Below are 20,785 nucleotides of genomic sequence, written 5' to 3' on the forward strand. Positions count from 1 at the left end.
CCCCCGACATTTTTAGTTACGCTTTGACTGCTTATATAGTTATAGTTAACGGTTGGCGGACATGCGCATCTAAGGGGGCAGAAGATTGGAGCTGAGGGGGTGTTTGCCCTTTCATGGCCATCAAAGCGCATTAAGTCTCTGCTTCTGCTGCATTCTGCATTATTCAGACACGGACCCTGCTCTGACATTTCGGATATTTTGTGATCTCACCTGTTCGGGTCGTCGGCCGCGTGCATCCACGGAGTGCAGCGGCTGAATGAACATTCATTTGGGCCTGGCACTAGACCATCTGAAGCTTAACTAAACTTTTTTTTTTTTTACTTCTGTCAAGGCCCATCAGCGTGCGGTCAAATGGCCGCGTGAGGCAGGTGATTGTTCTGCAAGCCATGTTATCATATAGTTAGATCGTCAGCCGTGCACGTCCGCTGATGCAGTCAAAATCCCGACACCGGCCCGGTCCGCACATTATTATGGCCCGTCCTGGCCCTAATCCGGGTCTGGCCGGGCTGGGTTCCGGGTTTGGGTTAAAAATGACAGCTCTAGTTAGGAGTCTATCAGCAGAATTCTGAACCTGCTGCAGACTGGACGTCAGAGACTGATTAATGCCAAAATAAGACACTTAAACATTTATGCAAAATGGTTGCAAAGATCAATCTGTCTTTAAGTTGTCTTTGGCCATTCATAAAGCACAGATGGAGCTGGCAACATCTCACATAGATACAACAAAAAAGGTTGAATCATGTCATCTGGACTTCGTTTTTTTTGTTAAAAAGAAACGTTTCGCCCCTCATCCAAGAGGCTTTGTCAGTCTGAGGCCTAGCCATCTGGTATTACCCAGAAGCCACCCTGACTCTTGTGTTTCAAGCCTGCCTCAGATACCCCTGAAGTCTGGCCTTTTCACTAATGGTTTCAAAAACACAAAGTTTGTTTTCTCAGTCATCCAGGTATATAACAACAAAAAAGGTTGAATCATGTCATCTGGACTTAGTTTTTTTTGTTAAAAAGAAACGTTTCGCCCCTCATCCAAGAGGCTTCGTCAGTCTGAGGCCTAGCCATCTGGTATTACCCAGAAGCCTGAGGCAGGCTTGAAACACAAGAGTCAGGGTGGCTTCTGGGTAATACCAGATGGCTAGGCCTCAGACTGACGAAGCCTCTTGGATGAGGGGCGAAACGTTTCTTTTTAACAAAAAAAACGAAGTCCAGATGACATGATTCAACCTTTTTTGTTGTTATATACCTGGATGACTGAGAAAACAAACTTTGTATCTCACATAGATGTTCCACATGTGGAACAGAACTCAGCTGGGTTGACAGAGTGCAGTACATTAAAAGTGTGATGAACAATTCTTTCACATAATTTTTAAGTTATGATGAATTAACTCAGTTTTGTGTTTTTCATGGTGGTTTACTAACCCTTTAAATTAAATTTTAATTTCTGTGCCTATGGATTTTTCATTTGTAACAAATCTGCTCTTTAATCCTGCAGCCAGGTGGACGCACAGACCTGTATGTCATCACTTAATCAAATTATTGAGCTGCAAAGCAGTCTTGCATTCTCACTTGGTGACTGTTTTGGCTCTGTTACTACTTTGCTTTGTTGCACAAATGCACATCTGGTATTAGTTGTGTTAGACGCCCCCTTGTGGCCTCAGTCCATTCAGAAATCAAACCAAGGTGAGCAGAAGGTATCTAAATCCCAGTTTGAGGTGTTTTGTGAAAGAGCCTAAAGAGTGTTACAACAGTCTAAATTTATTAAAATTTTTACTGTCTGAAATGACACTTGTATACTTGATGGGGTTCTGAAGATCAAATGATGAATTCAAGCAGGACACTCTTACTACAAAAATGTTTGGAGGGCCCAAAAGTATCAACCCGGATTTGCTATCATTTGACTGCAGACCGTTGGAAGCCATCCAGCATTTTTCTTTGTAATACAATTTAGAACTGATGAAAAGGATGTTCGTCATTTGGATTCGAGAGCATATATCTGCATAACAATAGAATGAAATATTGTTTGCAAAAAATCTGACACTAAGTACCAAGTGTATAAAATTAACCCCAAGATGGAGCCGTGAAGAGCTCCACAACTGACAGGCGATGCAGAGGAAGATAAATTTCTTAAACTAACAGAGAATGATATGTCTGATAAGTAAGACACGAAGCCTGAATCCCAACGTCATCTCTGAGGCAAATAACAAACGTAACCAGCTGTTTCTAAAGCTTCCCTGAGCTCTAACAGAATAAAAAACAAATTCACTTACCACAGTCTAAAGACAGGTGCAGCTCATCGCAGACTGTAGACATAATGTATCTGTTTCTTGAGTTACTGTATATAAAGCTACGTTATGGGTTGTATTTCGAAATTTGGATTAAGGTACAAAAAGTGCTTGTAGAGAAATTAATTCACATCATTAATTTGTATGTAAGGATTTGTAGTCTTTACTAATTCAAATGAAATTATATGTATTTTATTATCATAAGATAAAGGTTGATCACATTTTCTATGCAAGGTTGCCTCGCATTTGCATTTGTTAAAAAATGTCATAAAATTAAGAAATGGTTTAGGATCTTAAGTTGTCAACATCACATTAATTTAAATTTTAAATAGAATAAAATTAATAAATGATAATGCAACCATTTTATATCAAAAGGGTAAAAAATATTGTGTTATTTAAAAAGAAATGTCCGGTGAAGAATTTAAAGAAGTATTAACTAATTCTGTATTTAGTTGGAAGTATTTCAGCTTTTTATGCATATTTCACATCCAACAGAGCACACTATATTTTCTAAACACTTAATGCATTTTTATTAGAAACGTAACTAATAGTGAAAGAATGTTTACCATTTTTCCTAGAAACCTGATAATGAGGAATCAAACTTTACTGAAATAAAACATTTTACTTTTGCATTCCCCTTCAGATCAGTTGTTGAGTAAAGGTACACACATTCCTCTTTTGATCAATTTAAAATTACTACGAGACTGTGTTTTTTAATTGTATTCTAAAGGATTATACATAAGACACTTCACAGAAATTCATTTTTGTTTTTTTATTTTTAGAACAAGCATTTTTTGCTGTAGCATAGTCACGGATTTGAAGAATTGTGCGCCAATAGAAAATACAAAGTATTTGACAAACTATCTGCTGTATAGTTATGCAAACTGACAACTTATTGTTTGTCTTATTAAAAAAATAGCAGCATAACACTTTCAGATGGGGCACTCCATGTTCTTTCAGACACTTTCTTCTTTTACATATTCGTTAGACCAGTTTTTGGCATATCTCTAGGCCACATGACACATCTGTATTTACTGATTACTTCCCATCCTTGATTCCAAAATTAGAGATGCAGGACCACAGCCAAGCTTCGAGACCGTTGCAAATATTTAGAGAGAGGTCATCAGCAAAGATAAACGAATAGAAAACCAATAATTCAGGTTGACGAGCTTGCCATATTTCTGGGGGTTTAAAGTTCTCTTTCTGTTTTCCCATTTGAGTATGCTCTGTATAAAAGACAGGGAGAGAATTTAAGCACATCTCAAAGGGACTGTGGAAAACTTTTACAAAGTCATTTTTATTCAAATTTCTTAAGCAGAGCGACACCTTTGAAGATACTAGTTACGTTGTAAAAGCAGCAGACAGTAATATTTGTATGATATTTATCAGGATGAAGGGTTGAGGGCACACACTTGAATCTAGAAGAATCTGTGGCCAAGCTGCAGTATGTCTGTTGAGTCTCAGGAAGAGAAAGCTGCCAAAGGTCAGGAGTTGGTGTTTCTGGACAGTCGCCTGGCAGTTACAGTTGTGTCCAGGTGTGGGCGGATTCGCCCTTTTTTTACTAGTCTGCAGGTGATGAGCAGGCACGAGGCCAAGACTTAAAGGATGATAAGAGTGCAGACATGCGTGAAAAGGAGTCAAGAGATAACCGCTTTAACCTGGGGGGAAAATGTCATATCAGATTTTTCCATTGCACTCACCGATCAGATGAAGCTGTCGAAACGGATTCACCCTGATGTCCTCAGCGGCTATCTCTGTCACTTCAGGCAGGAAAAAACAGGGGGTCGAAAACATGAAATGACCGACCAATAAATCCAAAGCTGATTCAGTAAGTAGTCTGAATCGGCTTTGGATTTATTGGTCGGTCGCCAGAACAAGGCAATAAAATCCGGAGGTGACTGAGAGTTTCATAACAGAAAAGGGCCCTTGAGATTTGTAAAACGACCCAACTAAAGTGCAGGACTGTTAAAAAGAGCCTCTTGAAATAAACTCACTCAAGAGACAATGTCTTGAAGACGAAAAGCAAGCGCTTGCCTAATAAAAAAAGCTCTTTTCACATCCCCTTTATGACCCAATCCACAATCCCCTCTTCCTGTTTGCAATATTAAGTGTCCAGTTTTAGCTAATTCCTTTACCAAATGTCGAAATCATCACTCATAAATAATAAACAGCGGGGTATTTTCTGCAATACTAGTCATGTGTTCTGAATATTTCTTTGTGCTGGGGTCTAACAGAAATAAAATAATGAATAAAATGTATAAATCTCAAGCTAATGATTGGCTTCCTTTAGAAATAAGAACAACCATTATCATGCAGAGGAGCAACTGATCTTCACACGTATTTTAATACAGTCATGGACAAAAGTTAAAGGTGTAGTCTGGTCTTTTTTTAAAGTAATGTTCTGTCAAATGGCTATCAAGAGTTATGCAAGTCAGTCACAGAGCTCAAAGTATCGAAGAAAAAGCAGAAGTCTTTTTTTAGGCCAAGCTTTTGACTAGATTAGTATATTAAATCTTAGTCCATTCAGATCACTCAAGGAAAAGTTTACAAGACAGTGTGCAGCTATGTTGTATGGTCTGGAGACAGTGGTATTGACAAAAAGACAGGAGACAGAACTGGAAGTGGCAGAAATGAATATGCTGAGGTTCTCCTTAGGAGTGACAAGGATGGATCAGATTAGGAACGAGATCATCAGAGGTACAGCACAGGTTGAACAACTGGGAGATAAAGTTAGGGAGGACACACTGAGATGGTTTGGACATGTCCAGAGGAGGGACAGTGGTTTGGACATGTCCAGAGGAGGGACAGTGGTTTGGACATGTCCAGAGGAAAGACGGTAGGTATATTGGTAGAAGGATGTTAGAAATGCAGCTGGCAGTAAAAAAAGACAAGGATGAAGGCCAAAGAGGAGATATATGGATGCAGTTAGAGAGGACATGGATGTAGTTGGAGTGAGGACAGAATGAGATGGAGGAGGATGATGTGCTGTGGCAACCCATGGCGAGAGAAAAGCCAAAAGAAGAAGATGAAGAGTCCATTCAGATCACCGTAACATCTGGATGCTCCTCATGCTGAGCAATTGCACAGTAGGACCACTTTGTCTCATGCAAACCCACGATGTAACCCAAACCAAAGAACACTGAGCGCTGCTATTGTTGTCTAACATGTCTGAGTCATCCTCTGTCTGTTGACCACTTACCATTTGGACTGACCCATCCGTCTGACATCTGCATCACTGTACTCATGATGCCACCGCTAATACCCTCTGGTTTCTGTTCTCGTCTTTTATGCACCTGTCGTTGGTCTACATATGAACAAAATTGCATCCAAATCCACCAAAGTCCTTTTCAGTGCCTAACTTTTTTTATTTCCAGTACTATGCGCAGAAAAATGTCAACTCTTAACACTGTTTCCGAAGCTTAAAGTTTTGAAACTGTTAGAATAATGGAAGAAACAGAGACTTAACTATCTATGTAGTTAATCTTGGCACTGGCTTCCTTCAGATTCAGGCTTGTCTGAACCCTTTTCTGATACTGTCTAGTAAAAAGTATTTGCCTCTGACTCTGAGGAAGCTCCCCTGGAGTCCTGTGTCAGTCCTGGAGGAGACGGTTGAATCTTTAATGGTCCTCGCACAAAGCGGTGGCTGCTTTTGACCAAGGATTGTAAATGCAGACATAAAGAATGCTGTGTTTAAAGTAATGGGACGTACAGTATGTGTTTTCAAGAAAGAAATGCAACTCACCATGATGACACCGAGACATTACGGATGAACTGGATTATCTAACTGTGTCTTACCATGTCAACCCACCAGATGGGATGTTTGCTTCTAGATAAATGGGGTCTCGTGGGTCATGCTGATTGCTTCTTGTCCTGAAAGAATCTGACATCACCCAAACTTTCTGGAAAGTTGATGATTGCTGGGAATGATTGTTTAAATAACGTGTTTGCTTGTCATTGTGTACTGACGTTGCTGTTCTCAATTTTAGCGATCACCATGATGTGGGATTTGGAAACGGGCCTCCCTTTTTGTGGCAGTGGCTAATTAGCGGGGCTTTTTAAGGTTTATCTTTGCTTCCTGAGACTGATGGATTCAAGTGTGTTGGATGTTTAATCTCGTACCGAACTGCAGTCGGCTCAGTTACACAGCAGAAGTGATTAAACTTTGTTTTACAGAGTAATCTTTCTTTTCCCATCTGTATACTTTTATTGTTCAAAATGTTCTCATTGTTGTTTTCCCCTATTATTTAACGTCAACTTTTCATCATTAACCTCTTTAAGAAGGGGAAATAATGAAGACTGATAACAAACACACTGCACAGTAATTGTTAACGCACATGGAAGCGATTATTCATCCCATCCCATGTAAACAATCACAATAAACATCCAGGCTCAAATGAATTTATTGCTTGTTTACTGTGTGTAATTTTTTAAAACTAATCATTTAAATGACGTCTTAGAAATGAAGTTTGAACTCGAGAGTGTTCTTGTTGTTCCGTGTGTTGGTGAAATAATAACGATTGTGATTTTGTGCTCTCCTCCCCTCTGGCAGGCTTCACACAGCGCAGCGAGCCATCAAACAGACACAAGTGACTGTCCAGAGGATTGGGAAGGAGATTGAGGAGAAACTAAGGACAACGGCGTCTTGCACAGAGCGGGTGAGCTTTGTCACCTACCAGCAGCAGAGGCGTCATTCATCATCGTATAGAAGATATGTTTAAGCTGAATTCAATTTTGAGCTTTCACAAAACATGAACATATTTTTACGAACACCATAAAGAAGTAACTGCTGTGACCAGCAGTAGCAGATTCAAAGTTTGACCTTTAATAGAAAGTGTTAGCAGACTTTTCGTGACTATCAACACTCATCAGAGTTTAGATATGATCACTTAAAATCTAATGTACTTTTATACTGTCCATTCATTAAAAATTTAAATGTTTCTGTAGTTTTTAAATATTGTTGTCTTGTATGACCCAGTTAAAAAGTGGAAGTGGCAAAAAGCTCTAGCTCATTTAAAACACTCTGACCAAAGCGTATGTACTTAATTTCAGTAGACGTTGCCATTCTATTTGATCCAATTATTGTAGGCCTATACTAAAAAAATAAAGCCCAAACATATTTTATGTCTTGAGAAAATATAAAGATTACATATTTTGAGTTGTGTTTATATTTTTTTGCACAATTACCACCATCGAGCTGTAAATGTGTGACCAGTATAAACAGACTCTGGTTTGAACAATAAGCATCAACGGACTCGTTGTATTGAACACCTCAGTATTTAAAGCTTTTGCTGCCCAAAGTCCAACATGTATTTGTATGTTAAAAACGTCATATGAGAAGTCAGTACTGCTTGTGGGCAGCTGATGCCTGTTTTATGACTAAACTAGAGGAATGTCCCTCTGACTGAATGATGATGCTTGGAGCAGAATGCCCTTTATATATTTCTACCTGATGCATTTACCTCTGCTAGAAAACAGCAGAAAGTAAGAAAACATATTTGGCATTTTTGGAATTGGCAGCCACATAGCTGTGGTCTGACTTTGTGTTTATGGTAAACATTTATTTCATATTTTTCCTTTGTTATTCCAGCTCAGAGACAGTGGCCCCTCTGTTCTATCCTGCAGGTAGACCTACCCTTAAAAAACATTTATTTTATCAAGGCATCGTACAGTCGTAGGAGAAACACCTGCTGTCAGTTCAAGGATTTTACTTTTTGTCACTTTATTTACACATTTAAGAATCCGCTTCTGCTTAAATGTGCTAAATGGCTTTGTTCTTTTCTTGAAGAATGTAAGGGGACAACTCTGCTGAGCTCTGATGTTGGTTATTTTTAACTTTTTCTTGTTCTCACATCGATAGCAGAATTTCCTGATGTAACAGTAGTAGCACCAGGGCTTAATAACACCAACAGCAGCAGTATATGGAAAACATTTGAATAAATAAAATATCTTATGTTCAATGCAACATATAGTTTTACACAACTAATTTCTTGTTTACAGGCTTATTAAATCATTTCCAATTACTGACATAATTTACAAATTGAGTCTTGTTGCTATCAACATCAAAATGCATTACTAAAGGAGGGAGGCCAGCACGGCGGTGAGTTTGAGGGAAGTAAGTCCATGAACATTGTCTCAGTTAGCCTCCTCAGTCATAGTCCATGATAAGTGATGGTGCAATATTTATCAACCGCCTCGGTACAGCTCTGACACAGGCCCACAGATGTCCTCGGGGAAGGGAGCGGGTAGGGGGGAGCAGAACCTCTTGTTCACATAACATCCAGGATAATTTGAGATGGTCAGCCTTCCAAGGCCGACACAGGGGGGAGACAGATTCAGATAACGGCTATTGTTTTGGATCAGGCCGGCTCTGTTAATTTCCGTCTGCCTTACAGTCTTACCGGTACATCTCAATGGCGAGTCCAAATGGCCAAATTTGTGATCAACTCCGCCGAGCCAAGCTTGCAAACTTCTCCAAGATCTATTCCTTTCTAGCAAGATTCAGGAACTGCAAGTAGCCTGCGATTTTCAAGAATCGCGTCCAACTTACAGCTCAGCTCACACAGCATTCGAGTCTGAGTGTTCACAGCACGACACTTCCCCTCGCCAGGCAGCTTCACAATGTGTCGATATGCCAGGTAACCACCAACTCCAAAAAGCAGAAATCCTGTGATCATAAATCCAGTTATGTACACATCTTTAGCATCCTCGACCGGCGATATGGACAGACACACGATCTTCCACTGCCCCCAGGAATCCATTGTGTATCCAGTTGCCAGTATCCTGTTGGAGCAGGAAAGCTCTCCTTTGCCCTCTCTTCTCGTCAAGAAAATTTGATCAATTGTGCTGAGAAACCAGCTCAACAGATCCATGATTTACAATTTGGTGAATTGTTTGGTAGAACAACTTTTGTTCTTAGGGTCATTGTCTTGCTGCATGACCCACCTTCTCTTGAGGTTCAGTTCATGGACAGATGTTCTGACATTTTCATTTTCATTTCATTTCATTTCATTTATTTTATTCATTTCAAATTAAAACACAGGAAAAAACAATTTACAATCCATATGGATAAAAAAAGACAGAAAAGAAAATTTAAAATGAAAGGAAGCAGAAGAAGAAAAAATCTTATAATAACTGCCCCTTCTTAGACAAAAAATCAATACAAACAATCAATTAAAGCAATAGCCATTCATGAAAACAATTTTTCAACAACTAAACAATCAATGCAATTCATGCATTAGTCAACCATGAAACAAATAATCAACTTATAGTAATATAATGATTTTAAAAACATTTTATATTAACCAAATTACATATATCTTTGCAACATTATACTCTTAATTTTTTTCTTGAATACAGACATTGACTGAGCTGTTTTAACATCAGTTTCCAAACTATTCCATAGTTCTATTCCATGTATCAACGTTGACCGACCCTTTAAACTAGTTCTATATTTAGGTTTAACAAAAATATCAGTGCCCTTTAGATTATAACAACTTTTTCTTTTTACAAAAAGCACTTGAATATTTGAGGGCAGTGTATAATGACGTGCTTTATACATTAACAAAAGAATATTATATTCCACCAAATCATAAAAACCCAGCAACTTCATTTTACAAAATAATACACTAGTAGGATGATAGTAATGAGTTTTCGTTATAATTCTTAAGGCTCTTTTCTGCAAGATTAAAATAGACCTAGTAGTCGTTTTGCATGCTATGCCCCAAACATCAACACAGTATATTAAATGTGGTATTATAATTGTATTGTACAGCAAATACAAAGCTTTCTCATTCAATAAATCCTTTACTCTATATAGTACAGCTGTGGATTTGGATAATTTACTTTTTACAAGATTTATGTGCTGTTTCCAAGACAATCTGTCATCAATAACCACACCCAAAAACTTTGTTTCACTCACTCGACATATTTCAATATCATCGATTTTGAAAGGAACATCAGTAGTTGTCACTCTATTACCAAAAATCATATAATTTGTTTTATTAATATTCAATGATAACTTGTTTAAATTAAACCAAGTTTGTATTTTGACAAACTCCCTCTTAATTAACTCTAACATTTGTTCCAAATCAGTACCGGAATAAAAGAAAGTGGTGTCATCTGCGAAAAGAACACATTTTAGGATACTGGATACATCAATTAAGTCATTAATATATAAAATAAACAGCTTAGGACCAAGTACAGAGCCTTGAGGTACTCCACATGAAACATCACAGAGGCATGATCTTATATCATCTATCTGTACAAATTGTTTTCTGTCCTGCAAATAACTGCAGATCCAATGAAAAGCTGGTCCTCTTATACCATATTTATCCAATTTATCAAGAAGTAAGGTGTGGTCAATTGTATCAAATGCCTTTTTTAAATCAACAAAAACACTCACACAATATTTTTGTTGATCCACAGCTGTAGTAATGTGTTCTATCAACTCCATCAGAGCCATTGAAGTTGAGTTATTTGATCTGAACCCATATTGACTATTACTCAATATATTATGTTTTTCTAAAAAGAGGTCAAATCTGATTACAAATAATTTTTCCAAGATTTTCGAAAATTGAGGCAGCAAAGAAATGGGTCTGTAGTTGTTAAATTGACATTTGCTGCCATTCTTAAAAAGAGGGACTACCTTGGCTATTTTCATTCTGTTAGGAAATATTCCTGTTGAAAATGACAAGTTACAAATATATGTAAATGGTTCAATTACACAACTCATTATTTCCTTCACAACCGTCATATCCATGTCTTCACAATCCCTTGATTTTTTATCAGCAAATTTATTTACTACCATCATTATTTCTTCTTTGTCAGTTCCCTTTAGAAGCATACTATTTACACGACTATTTATTAAATAACTCACATTTGCATCAACATTTGGTATTGTTGCAGCGAGGTTTGACCCGACATTCACAAAATAATTGTTGAATCCATTTACAATTTCATTTTCATCGTGGATTTCCACGTTATTTTCAACAAAATATTTTGAAATACCATTTCCAACCTTATTTTTATTAAGAACAGAATTTAATACTTGCCATGTTGCCCTCATATTTCCACTACTTTTGTTTAATAATTTGCTGTAATATTCCCTCTTTTGTTTTCGTATAATCCCTACTAATTTGTTTTTGTACTTTTTATATTTGGTTTCTGTATCATGCGTTCTAGATTTAAGGAAACATGAATAGAGATTATTCTTTTTTTTACATGCATTTCTCAGTCCGTTTGTCATCCATGGTGGATCGACCTTATTTTTTATTTGTTTATTATTTATTTGCACACAATTTTTTTTGTACAGAACTTCTAGTATATTCATGAATTTTTCATAAGATATATTTACGTCGTCTACATAGACATCTTCCCAATTTTGTTGCTTTAGGTCATTTTTAAATTTATCTAAAGCTCTTTTGGATGTATTTATTGATCTTTTGTTTTTTTTAATAGTTTTCTCACAAATATCATCATTGTTATAAGTTATAAAAATTGGTAAATGATCACTTATATCGGACATTAAGATACCACTTTTCACATCCCCATATATGACATTTGTAAAGAAATTATCAATTATTGTAGCACTATGGGATGTGATTCTAGTAGGATTTGTTATTAACGGAAAAAAACATATACCACTCATTGAATCAATGAAAGTTTCGTGGCTATTTGAATTTGTTTTGTTACCAAGATCAATATTAAAGTCACCACATATAAAAACATTTTTATTACTACTCTTTACTAGTAACTCAATTAATTTATCAGTGAATAACTCTATTCTTGAACCTGGTGCTCGATATACACAACTTATGATAAAGTTTTTACCATTTTTGTTTATTATTTCTATTGTTAACATTTCCATTATATTGTCGACTACAAATGACATGTCGCTGTACAATCTACACTTTATTTCACAGTTGACAAATAAAGCCACTCCTCCACCCCTCTTGTTTTTTCTATTCATATAATAAAGTTCATAACCTTCTATGTAAACGTTTTGTATGTTTTCATCATTTAACCAAGTTTCAGATATTGCTACTATTGTAAAAGGTGTATTAAATCTTTTTAAGAATTCTGATATCTCAGAAATGTTTGCATTAAGACTTCTTGAGTTAAAATGAATTATAGAGAGTGCTTCATTAGCTTTACTGATTTGGTTGAATTGTTCTACATTATAATATTGGCTATTCTGAATTATTGGAAAAATATTTCTATTAATGACATCATCTACATTGTATATTTTGAATTCTGATTCATTATTCATTATCATTTTTCAATGAAGTTTTTTGCCATGGTATTTAATTTATGTAGTATACTGTATGTACGAGATGTTTCATAATAAATTTCATAATAATCATTTAGGATTATTTTAATCTTTCCAAATCCTTTAGATCTTTTATCAACTTGGCTTGAGATCCGTCTCGTTCTTTAATCCAAATTTTTCCATTTCTTGACCAAGTAGAAAATATTTTGTTCCTTTTTTTTAACACCCTTGCCTCACGAGCAATAGTGCCATTTTTCTTTGTTAAGTGTTCATTAATATAGACATTTGTTCCCTTTAGTTTTTTTGCCTGCATCAATAGATTATTCCTTGACTTTCTGTTAGTAAATCTTACCACTATTATAGGTTTGTTTTTATCCTTGTTACTAGGCAATGTGTGACAGGTCGAAATGTCATCATGATCAAGATCAATGTCTTTATCTTGAAAATAGGTGACCACTTGTTCCTCCAAGGTCCGAAGTTCTCGCTGAGATCCATCTTCAGTCATTTTTTCACCTGCAGCCACTCTTGCGTATGACTGAGGCTTAATCTCAAGTCCAGTTATGACTAGATTATCTAGTCTTGTGTTCTGTTCCAGATCATCTATTCTTTGCTCTAATTCCATTATTTTTTTATCTTTATTTACTATTTGTAGTTTCAATTGCTTGGTTTCTTCAAACAAGCCCATCAAAAGATTCTGTTGGGAAGTCAGTTTAGCAAGTTCAGCGCTCATAAAATTCAAAGATTTTCTTATTTCATCCATATTATCCAAGTTCTGTTCAGTCTGCTCCTTTTTTTGTTTTGATTTATTTGACATTTTTAGACAAAAAAAGTTTGCGAGATGGCAGTGACTCCACTTACACAGACCACGAGATGATAGCTGCTTAGTCTGCTCCTTGGATCCTCATAGATATAGCAAAACAGCTACTCACACATCCACAGATGTAGGCAGACACCCGGCAGCCAGATCCAACAGCCGCTCCCCACATCCACTACCGACACCAACACAGACGGACACCTCGCCACTCGCAGTCCAAAGAGCAAGATCCATAGGACACGTCCAGCAAAGTTCGCCAGAATCTCTCCAGCTCTGGCCTGGTTGTAGCTGCTCCTGGGCCCGGTTCAGATCAGGGCTGACAGGACAAAAAAAGCTGAACACGACACCATGGAAGGACAATCGAGACCTTTCCTTTAGAATTCTCTGATATAATTCAGAATTAATTGTTTCATCGATGATGGCAAGCCGTCCTGGCCCAGATGCAGCAAAACGGGTCCAAACCATGATACTACCACCACCATGTTTCACAGATGTAAATGATTCTGGAGTCAAATGTGAGGTCATCTGTCTGACAGCTGAAGCTTGGACCAAAACTGGATCAATAGGACAACGATCCCAAGCACAACAGCAAATTTACACGAGAATGGCTGAAAAAGAAAGTAATCAAGGTTGTAATCACCCAGTCAATGTCCAGACCTTGACCTGATTGAATTACTCTGGTGGGAACTTTAGAAGTCTATGCAGAAACAAAAACTTTAAACTATGCTGTAAAGAGGAGTGGGCAAAAGTTTCACAGCCATGTGAAGCTGATAGTCCTAGAGAACATGAGCCCTGGGAGTTATTTCTGCTAAAAGAGGTTCAACAAGCTGTTGATTCATGGAGTGGACCTAGGATTTTCACACAGTTTCTCTATTTTGGCTTTGTTTTTTGTTGAATAAATAATGACTTGGTGGGATCTGTTGAGTGTTTTTGTACATGTGAGGTTAGATTCAGATCATTTTAGAACCTGCAAAAGACCAGATCATTTTTTAATATGTCCCTAGGTGCAAACTGTAGGATTGTAAAAAGGCTTTCTTTTTCCCATGACTTCCATGTTGAAAAGATTTTTGGACAGGTGGGCTGCTTTTATGTCCACCCATGGTTGTCAGCTCCGTGAGTGGATGTGCCGTTTCACATATACCAGACTTGAAAGTTTTTAGTGCCTCTTCAGACAACTGATACAGCTGGTTTTTCCTTCATGTTCTCTTTCAGAAAAGCTCATTTTCCACCAAACCTTTAACCGACCTATTGAAGCTGGTCCACTGGCATTATTCTTTTCGCAGAAGCTTTGAGGCTCCTTTCTTTTAGCTACAAAGAATCTCGTTCAAAAAACTTCTGTGATATTTCTCTCTCAGCAAAACATTCCTCAAACCTCTTTCGGAGCTCAACTCGGCCAATATTTCACATAATCCTTGTCTACGTTCTGTGAAGGCCTGCAGCTTGAAGTGAGAGGAGCATTGTGTGGCTCTTCTAAGAGTTTCCACCCTCTGAGAGCTCTGTCCCTTCCCCTGTGAGCACTTTATAGTGAGCCTACATCAAAGGTTGGCAGCGTGAAGGCCACAAACCCCAGCACATGGCCCTTTCACCCTCTCACCCACTCTCTGCTATTAATCCCCCACTCCCCTGCCTGCTGCTTATTTACTCAGCTGACCTTTTCCAGTTTGATGTTCAGTGGGAGTCAGACAGACCCTGCTGGTGGCTCCTAGTCTCTGCTGCACACACACTCGCATGGCTGTGAACCACGTGTCACCTCTGCGCTCAGTGAAAGTGTAGGAGGTTTGGCGGTTCGTGCCAAAGCCAGTGGTGGTAAACGTGCAAGTATCAGGGTGCGACACACTGGAGAGATGGAGGCTCTATCAGTTGTCTTCTCAGCAGCTGATTACACGCTCTGCTCTGTCCTCAAAGCCTTCAGCAATCATCTGAAGCAGTGCTATCTATGTTTTCTTCAGATCCACTCTGTGATTGCGATCTAAGTAAGTGTACGTTTGTGTGAGATGTCACAGCTTGTGCTGACTGGATGCAAGAACAGCTCACTCCCTGCCAGATCTTCTTTACCCATATCTTTCTCCTCTGCAGCTTCTTCTTTTTGTCTTTATAGATCACTCGATTTTGTCTGTTAAATCTATTTTGGCATCTTGTGAAGTGTCCCATCTGCTTATCCCAACATCAGGATTTTTGTTGTCTGGTTCTGCTCATCACCAGTTGCTCGCCTCGTATTATTTTTCACATTAGTACCCGACCGTCCTTTAAGCTCTTGCTGTATGTTTGTGGATAGTTGGCACTTTCAAGGACACACACCATTATCAGATATAGACATGAGGGAAGTTCTCTCTGTAGAGAGGACAAGATGTTGACGAATGGCTCTGATGCTTCTGCTGGGCACGGAGTGCGTGAGAGACGAGTCAGAGTTTTGGTAGAGACGATGATGTTTTACTGCAGTATCAATCATTACTTAATTTCCCTTTGGGATTCATAAAGTTTTAATTTTATTTTATTTGTGTGTTTTGTGCATCTGCATCAATATTTGCCACATATTTCAACAGTGACCTTTGATTACAGCTTGAACCTACTGCATTTATCTCATTCTTTGTTTGTCCACACGATTCAACCGCATGCTACAAATTTTTCAGTGTTCAAATTTTGGACTTCCTTTGCTGCCACTCAAAACACATTCCTCTGTGATACCACACTGATAATGCCACTGTCTGCATCAGTTTAACAAACGTGCCTTGTGTTTACACCTGCCTGACTTGACATCTTGTCAGGTTGACATTAGGAGCAGCTGTTTCCCCCTCCAATTTACACTAAGATAACCGTGTCTGCAGCTTTAGATTTCTGAAAATAATGTCATGATAATAAAAAGAAAAGCTTGGAGGAGACAAAACGCTGCATTTCCATTGCCTTTTATAACACAATGAAACACTAATACAAAGATGTGGAACGAGGGATAAAAACATAAACATCTGAAACTGTAGACCTGAATTGTGAAGCAGTTGCTTTAATTTTCTGACCTTGTGCAGAAAACATTTTCCTGAATTTACTTGACAAATATTATGTATGGGACAAACAAAGGGAAGATATTTATCACACCTAACTTTTGCTCTTCAGTGATATTGATACTCGCATAGTGAGCGATACTCGCACACACTTACTATGATGACTTTACAAAAAAAAACTCTTTTAATCAGTCAAAAGAAGAGTAAACGAGCTTGGACTTTTGAAGGCCTTTCCAATGAAGAGGTCTTAAAAACCTGTGAAACAGGGAGAATCTAAAGGCAATCAAAATGTGAAGTGTATTAAACCAAACTAAATATTTAGCGGCGGCTGTGGCTGAGTAGTTAGAGCAGTCGTGAAGGGAAGTGAACTGATGGCTTCTGGGTAACGGTAGTTCTTTAGACTGGCAAAACAGTGAAGGCTTAATGAAAAATGAAAGAAACCTACAAAATGGCGGCGCATAAATAAATATATATATATATTTTAAATATTATGTACAGTACTGTACTTTAACAAAACGCAATAGAGGGAGTCCGCGACAGTCAAACCTCGAAGTAGCAAGGGACTACTGTATATATACACTGCCTGGCCCCAAAAAATGTTGCCACCAAAAAAAAAAAGGTCACACACTAATATTTCGTTGGACCGCCTTAAGATTTGCTGGGGCATTGTTCCGATAAGCTTCTGCAATGTCACAAGATCTATTTCCATCCAGTGTTGCATGAATTTATCACCAAGATCTTTCATTGATGATGGCAGATTGTGACCACTGCACAAAGCCTTCTCCAACACATCCCAAGGATTCAGGTCTGGACTCTGTGGGGGACAATCCATGTGTGAAAATGATGTCTCATGATCCCAGAACCACTCTTTCACAATTCCAGCCCGATGAATCCTGGCAGTCATCTTGGAATATGCCCGTGCCATCAGGGAAGAAAGAATCCATTGATGGAATAACCTGGTCATTCAGGTCGTCAGCTGACCTCGTTCTTTGAGCACAAACTGTTGCTGAACCTTGACCTGACCAACTGCAGCAACCCCAGATCATAGACTGCCCCCACAGGCTTGTACAGTCGGCACTAGGCATGATGGGTGCATCACTTCACCTGCCTCTCCTCTTACCCTGATTCACTCATCACCCTGGAACAGAGTAAATCTGGACTCATCAGATCACATGACCTTCTTCCATTGCTCCAGAGTCCGATCTTTATGCTTCTTAGCAAATTGAAGCCTTTTTTTCCAGTCAGCTTCACTGATTAGTGGTTTTTTAAGGCTTCACAGCTGTTCAGTCCCAATCCCTTGAGTTCCTTCACACTGTGCGTGTGGAAATGTTCTTACTTTCACTATTAAACAGCTCTGAGTGCTGCTGTTGTTTTTCGTCAATTTGATTTCACCAAACATTTAAGTGATCGATCGCCGATCACGATCATTCAGGATTTTTTCCAGACACATTTCTTCCTTGAAGACGATGGGTCCCCACTGTCCTTCCAGTTTTTAATAGTGTTGGACAGTTCTTAACCCAGTTTTAGTAGTTTCTTCAATCTCCTTAGATGTTTTCTCTGCTTGATGCCAATGATTTGACCCTTCTCAAACAGACTGAGATCTTTTCCACGACCACGTGATGTGTCTTTAGACATGGTAGTTGAAGAAATGAGAAGCAACTCATTGCACCAGTTGGGGTTAAATAACTTGTTGCAGCTGAAAGATGATCACTCATGCAGTAATGATCCAACAGGAGGCTCGTACCTGTTTGTCTAGTTAAATCCAGGTGGTGACTTTTTTTTGGCCAGGCAGTGTATCTTTATGTATAAAGATGTTTTAAACCCTTCCCACACTCTTGCAAAATTCTAAACAACGTTTCTAAACTCTAAATGCTCTAAAAGAGCACAGCATGTCATGATTTCAGCTCTCTGCCTCCGGCTGCACTCTCGGCCACACCCACTTCTCTCCTCTGCACGGAGATCAGCTGCAGGAGGAAGCTTCTCCCCCAGCTGTGGGCTGCACACAGGTGCAGCAGGTGCTAAATAATTTAAACTAATTTATTTTAAATAAAAATTCCATGCAGATCGTGCAGCTCATCCATCAATCAGCCAATTGTGTCATGTCCAATCTTACTTTGAAAAACGGCGATAGAGCGGGTCTGCGAAAAATGAACTAGCGAGGGACTACTTGCACTTCTTATTGGTATAAATTATATTTAGTATAAAAAAGTGATGACTACAAAAGAATACAGAATCAAAATATAATTATGTTCATAAAGATGCTGCCAAAAGAATGTGCATTATCCAGGTTTGACCTCGAGCCTCATTTACTCCCATCTTTTCATCAGGTGTTTGAACCTCAAAAGTTGAAACTTCGCACCACTTCACTTGCAGCCAGCCGTTCCCACGACTGGGGAACATTACCGACAAGTTTTACCAGTAACACTGATCTTGGGGCTCAGTGAAATGGTTCTCGTTTTCTTTCTTTTTTGCCTTTAATTGTTGACAAAGGATTCTGAAATATTAACTGCAAGCATTTTCTCAGTGGACATGTATTAAATCAATGAGACATGGGATCAGGCTGCAAAAACAAAGCTTGTTCCTGACAGAGCTTGTAGGAATTTTGGGATCTGCACAGAACGTAATAAACTCAGAATCTTGCTGTAACCACATGTTTAATATTTTTCCCTCCCTTTTGTTTTTCGTTTCTGTGAACAGAAGAAAGAGCGGGAGTGCATGCAGCTGCGTATTGCGGTGCTCCGTAGTGAGCTGCAGCGGCAGAGGAAGGCCCTGGGCAGGGAAGTAGACATTCAACAGAAGGAGAGGGCAGAGCTACAGAAGAAAGGTAAAACACACTAAAACCACATTACCATGTACAAATCAGCTTTTTACGTTGAGCAGCTCCCATTTCTAAAAGAATAAAGATTACAGCGGTGTTATGCACTGATTTGATTTTGCAGCACACATACAGTAGTAACTACAGTGGGGGCAGTAATTATTTAATCCACTGCATATTTTCAATGTTTGCCTATTTACAAAGAAACGAAAAGTCTCACATTTTTTTTGATAGTTACATTTTAATGCAGTGACAGAATAATAACTAAAGTTTCAGCGAAAACTGTACATACAATTTGTAAACTGATTTACACATCATTGAATAAAATTTGTACCCAGTTAGAGTTCTTGGTTCCATTAATTGGTTATGTGCTCGTATGGTACACTGATTATTATAAATAAACCAGCCAGCAACACTCATCATTAACTTGTTGAGAGTATAAAGCACACCTGTCCACTGAATCAATTTTTTTCTATTCCAACCTTTTCATCACGCTTAGAGCTGTCAAAAGAAGTCAGACACAGGATTTGTACAAGGTTGGAATGGACCTTCAGTAGAAACTTGGTGGGAAGGTGACGACTGATGGTACGAACAAGTGACCGATCTTATTGAACCAAGGACTGAGTTGCAAATTGGTTTGTAGGGAGCAGCTATAGTTGTTACAAACCCCAGCCAGACAACAGTGAACCAAACTGATGTTTCAAGACTTTACCTTACCAGTATTTGTTTTTGTAATCTTCTTGTCATGAAAACACCATAAGACCTAAAGGACATAAAATTAACTGAACTCATAAATGAGCTCTTACTTTCTCAAACAATGAATGTCTCTTCAATGAGCATACAAACATTAACAATCGACTTTTTACATTGATTTTGGTGCATAAACACAAACTTTCAGTTTAAACTTGTAGCGTGTTGAAGTTCTCCTTATAGCACACAGTCAGAGTCAGAGATTCTTTATTGTCATTCGCACCTCATGTGGTACATGTGGTGGAGCGAAATTATGTACACGGGGTCCCAGTTACATCCAACAATAAAATGTATAAGGAAAACAGTAATAACATCTAAGATATGAACTAAGAAAAACATCAACTAAATATACACTAAGCACTCATAACATAAAACATTGAACATCACCACAAACATGAACATGAGTCTGTGAGCAGATGAGCACGCATGAACACATCAACATTGAAACAGATCAGCAGCAACATGAAACAGATCAGCAGCAACATGATGTGGTTTTTCACAGTGATTATTCTGGTTAGAGATTCATGAGTCTAACAGCCTCAGGGTAGAAGCTGTTCCTCAGTCCTAGTGGTTCTACACTTAATGCTCCTCAACCTCCTTCCTGATGGGAGCGGGGCAAAAACTGCATGTGCTGAGTGAGTGTGGTCCTTCATGATGCAGGTGGCCCTCTTCCTGCATCTGGAGGTGTAGATGTCTGTGATGGTGGGGAGACAGACTCCAACATCTTCTGTGCAGCCTTCACCACTCTCTGCAAAGCTTTTCTTTCTGCAGCTGTGCAGCCTCCATGCCACACGTTGATGCTGGAGCACAGGATGCTCTCCACTGCACACCTGTAGAAGGAGGTGAGGACTGAGCTTCCCAGACCAG

General features: G+C 38.6%; 1 protein-coding gene across 1 annotated transcript in view; it reads left to right on the forward strand.

The window, feature by feature from the left end:
* Positions 1–20,785, forward strand: part of uvrag (UV radiation resistance associated gene) — a 176,493-nt gene that overhangs the window by 25,983 nt on the left and 129,725 nt on the right. The window contains exons 7-8 of the mRNA XM_037688147.1: positions 6,826–6,931; positions 19,051–19,177. Of these exons, the coding sequence (XP_037544075.1) occupies positions 6,826–6,931; positions 19,051–19,177 (233 nt within the window). The remainder of the gene's footprint in view (positions 1–6,825; positions 6,932–19,050; positions 19,178–20,785) is intronic.

The sequence above is a fragment of the Nematolebias whitei genome, chromosome 14 (genome assembly GCF_014905685.2).
Source record: "Nematolebias whitei isolate Nwh7 chromosome 14, NemWhi1, whole genome shotgun sequence".
Classification (NCBI taxonomy): domain Eukaryota; kingdom Metazoa; phylum Chordata; class Actinopteri; order Cyprinodontiformes; family Rivulidae; genus Nematolebias; species Nematolebias whitei.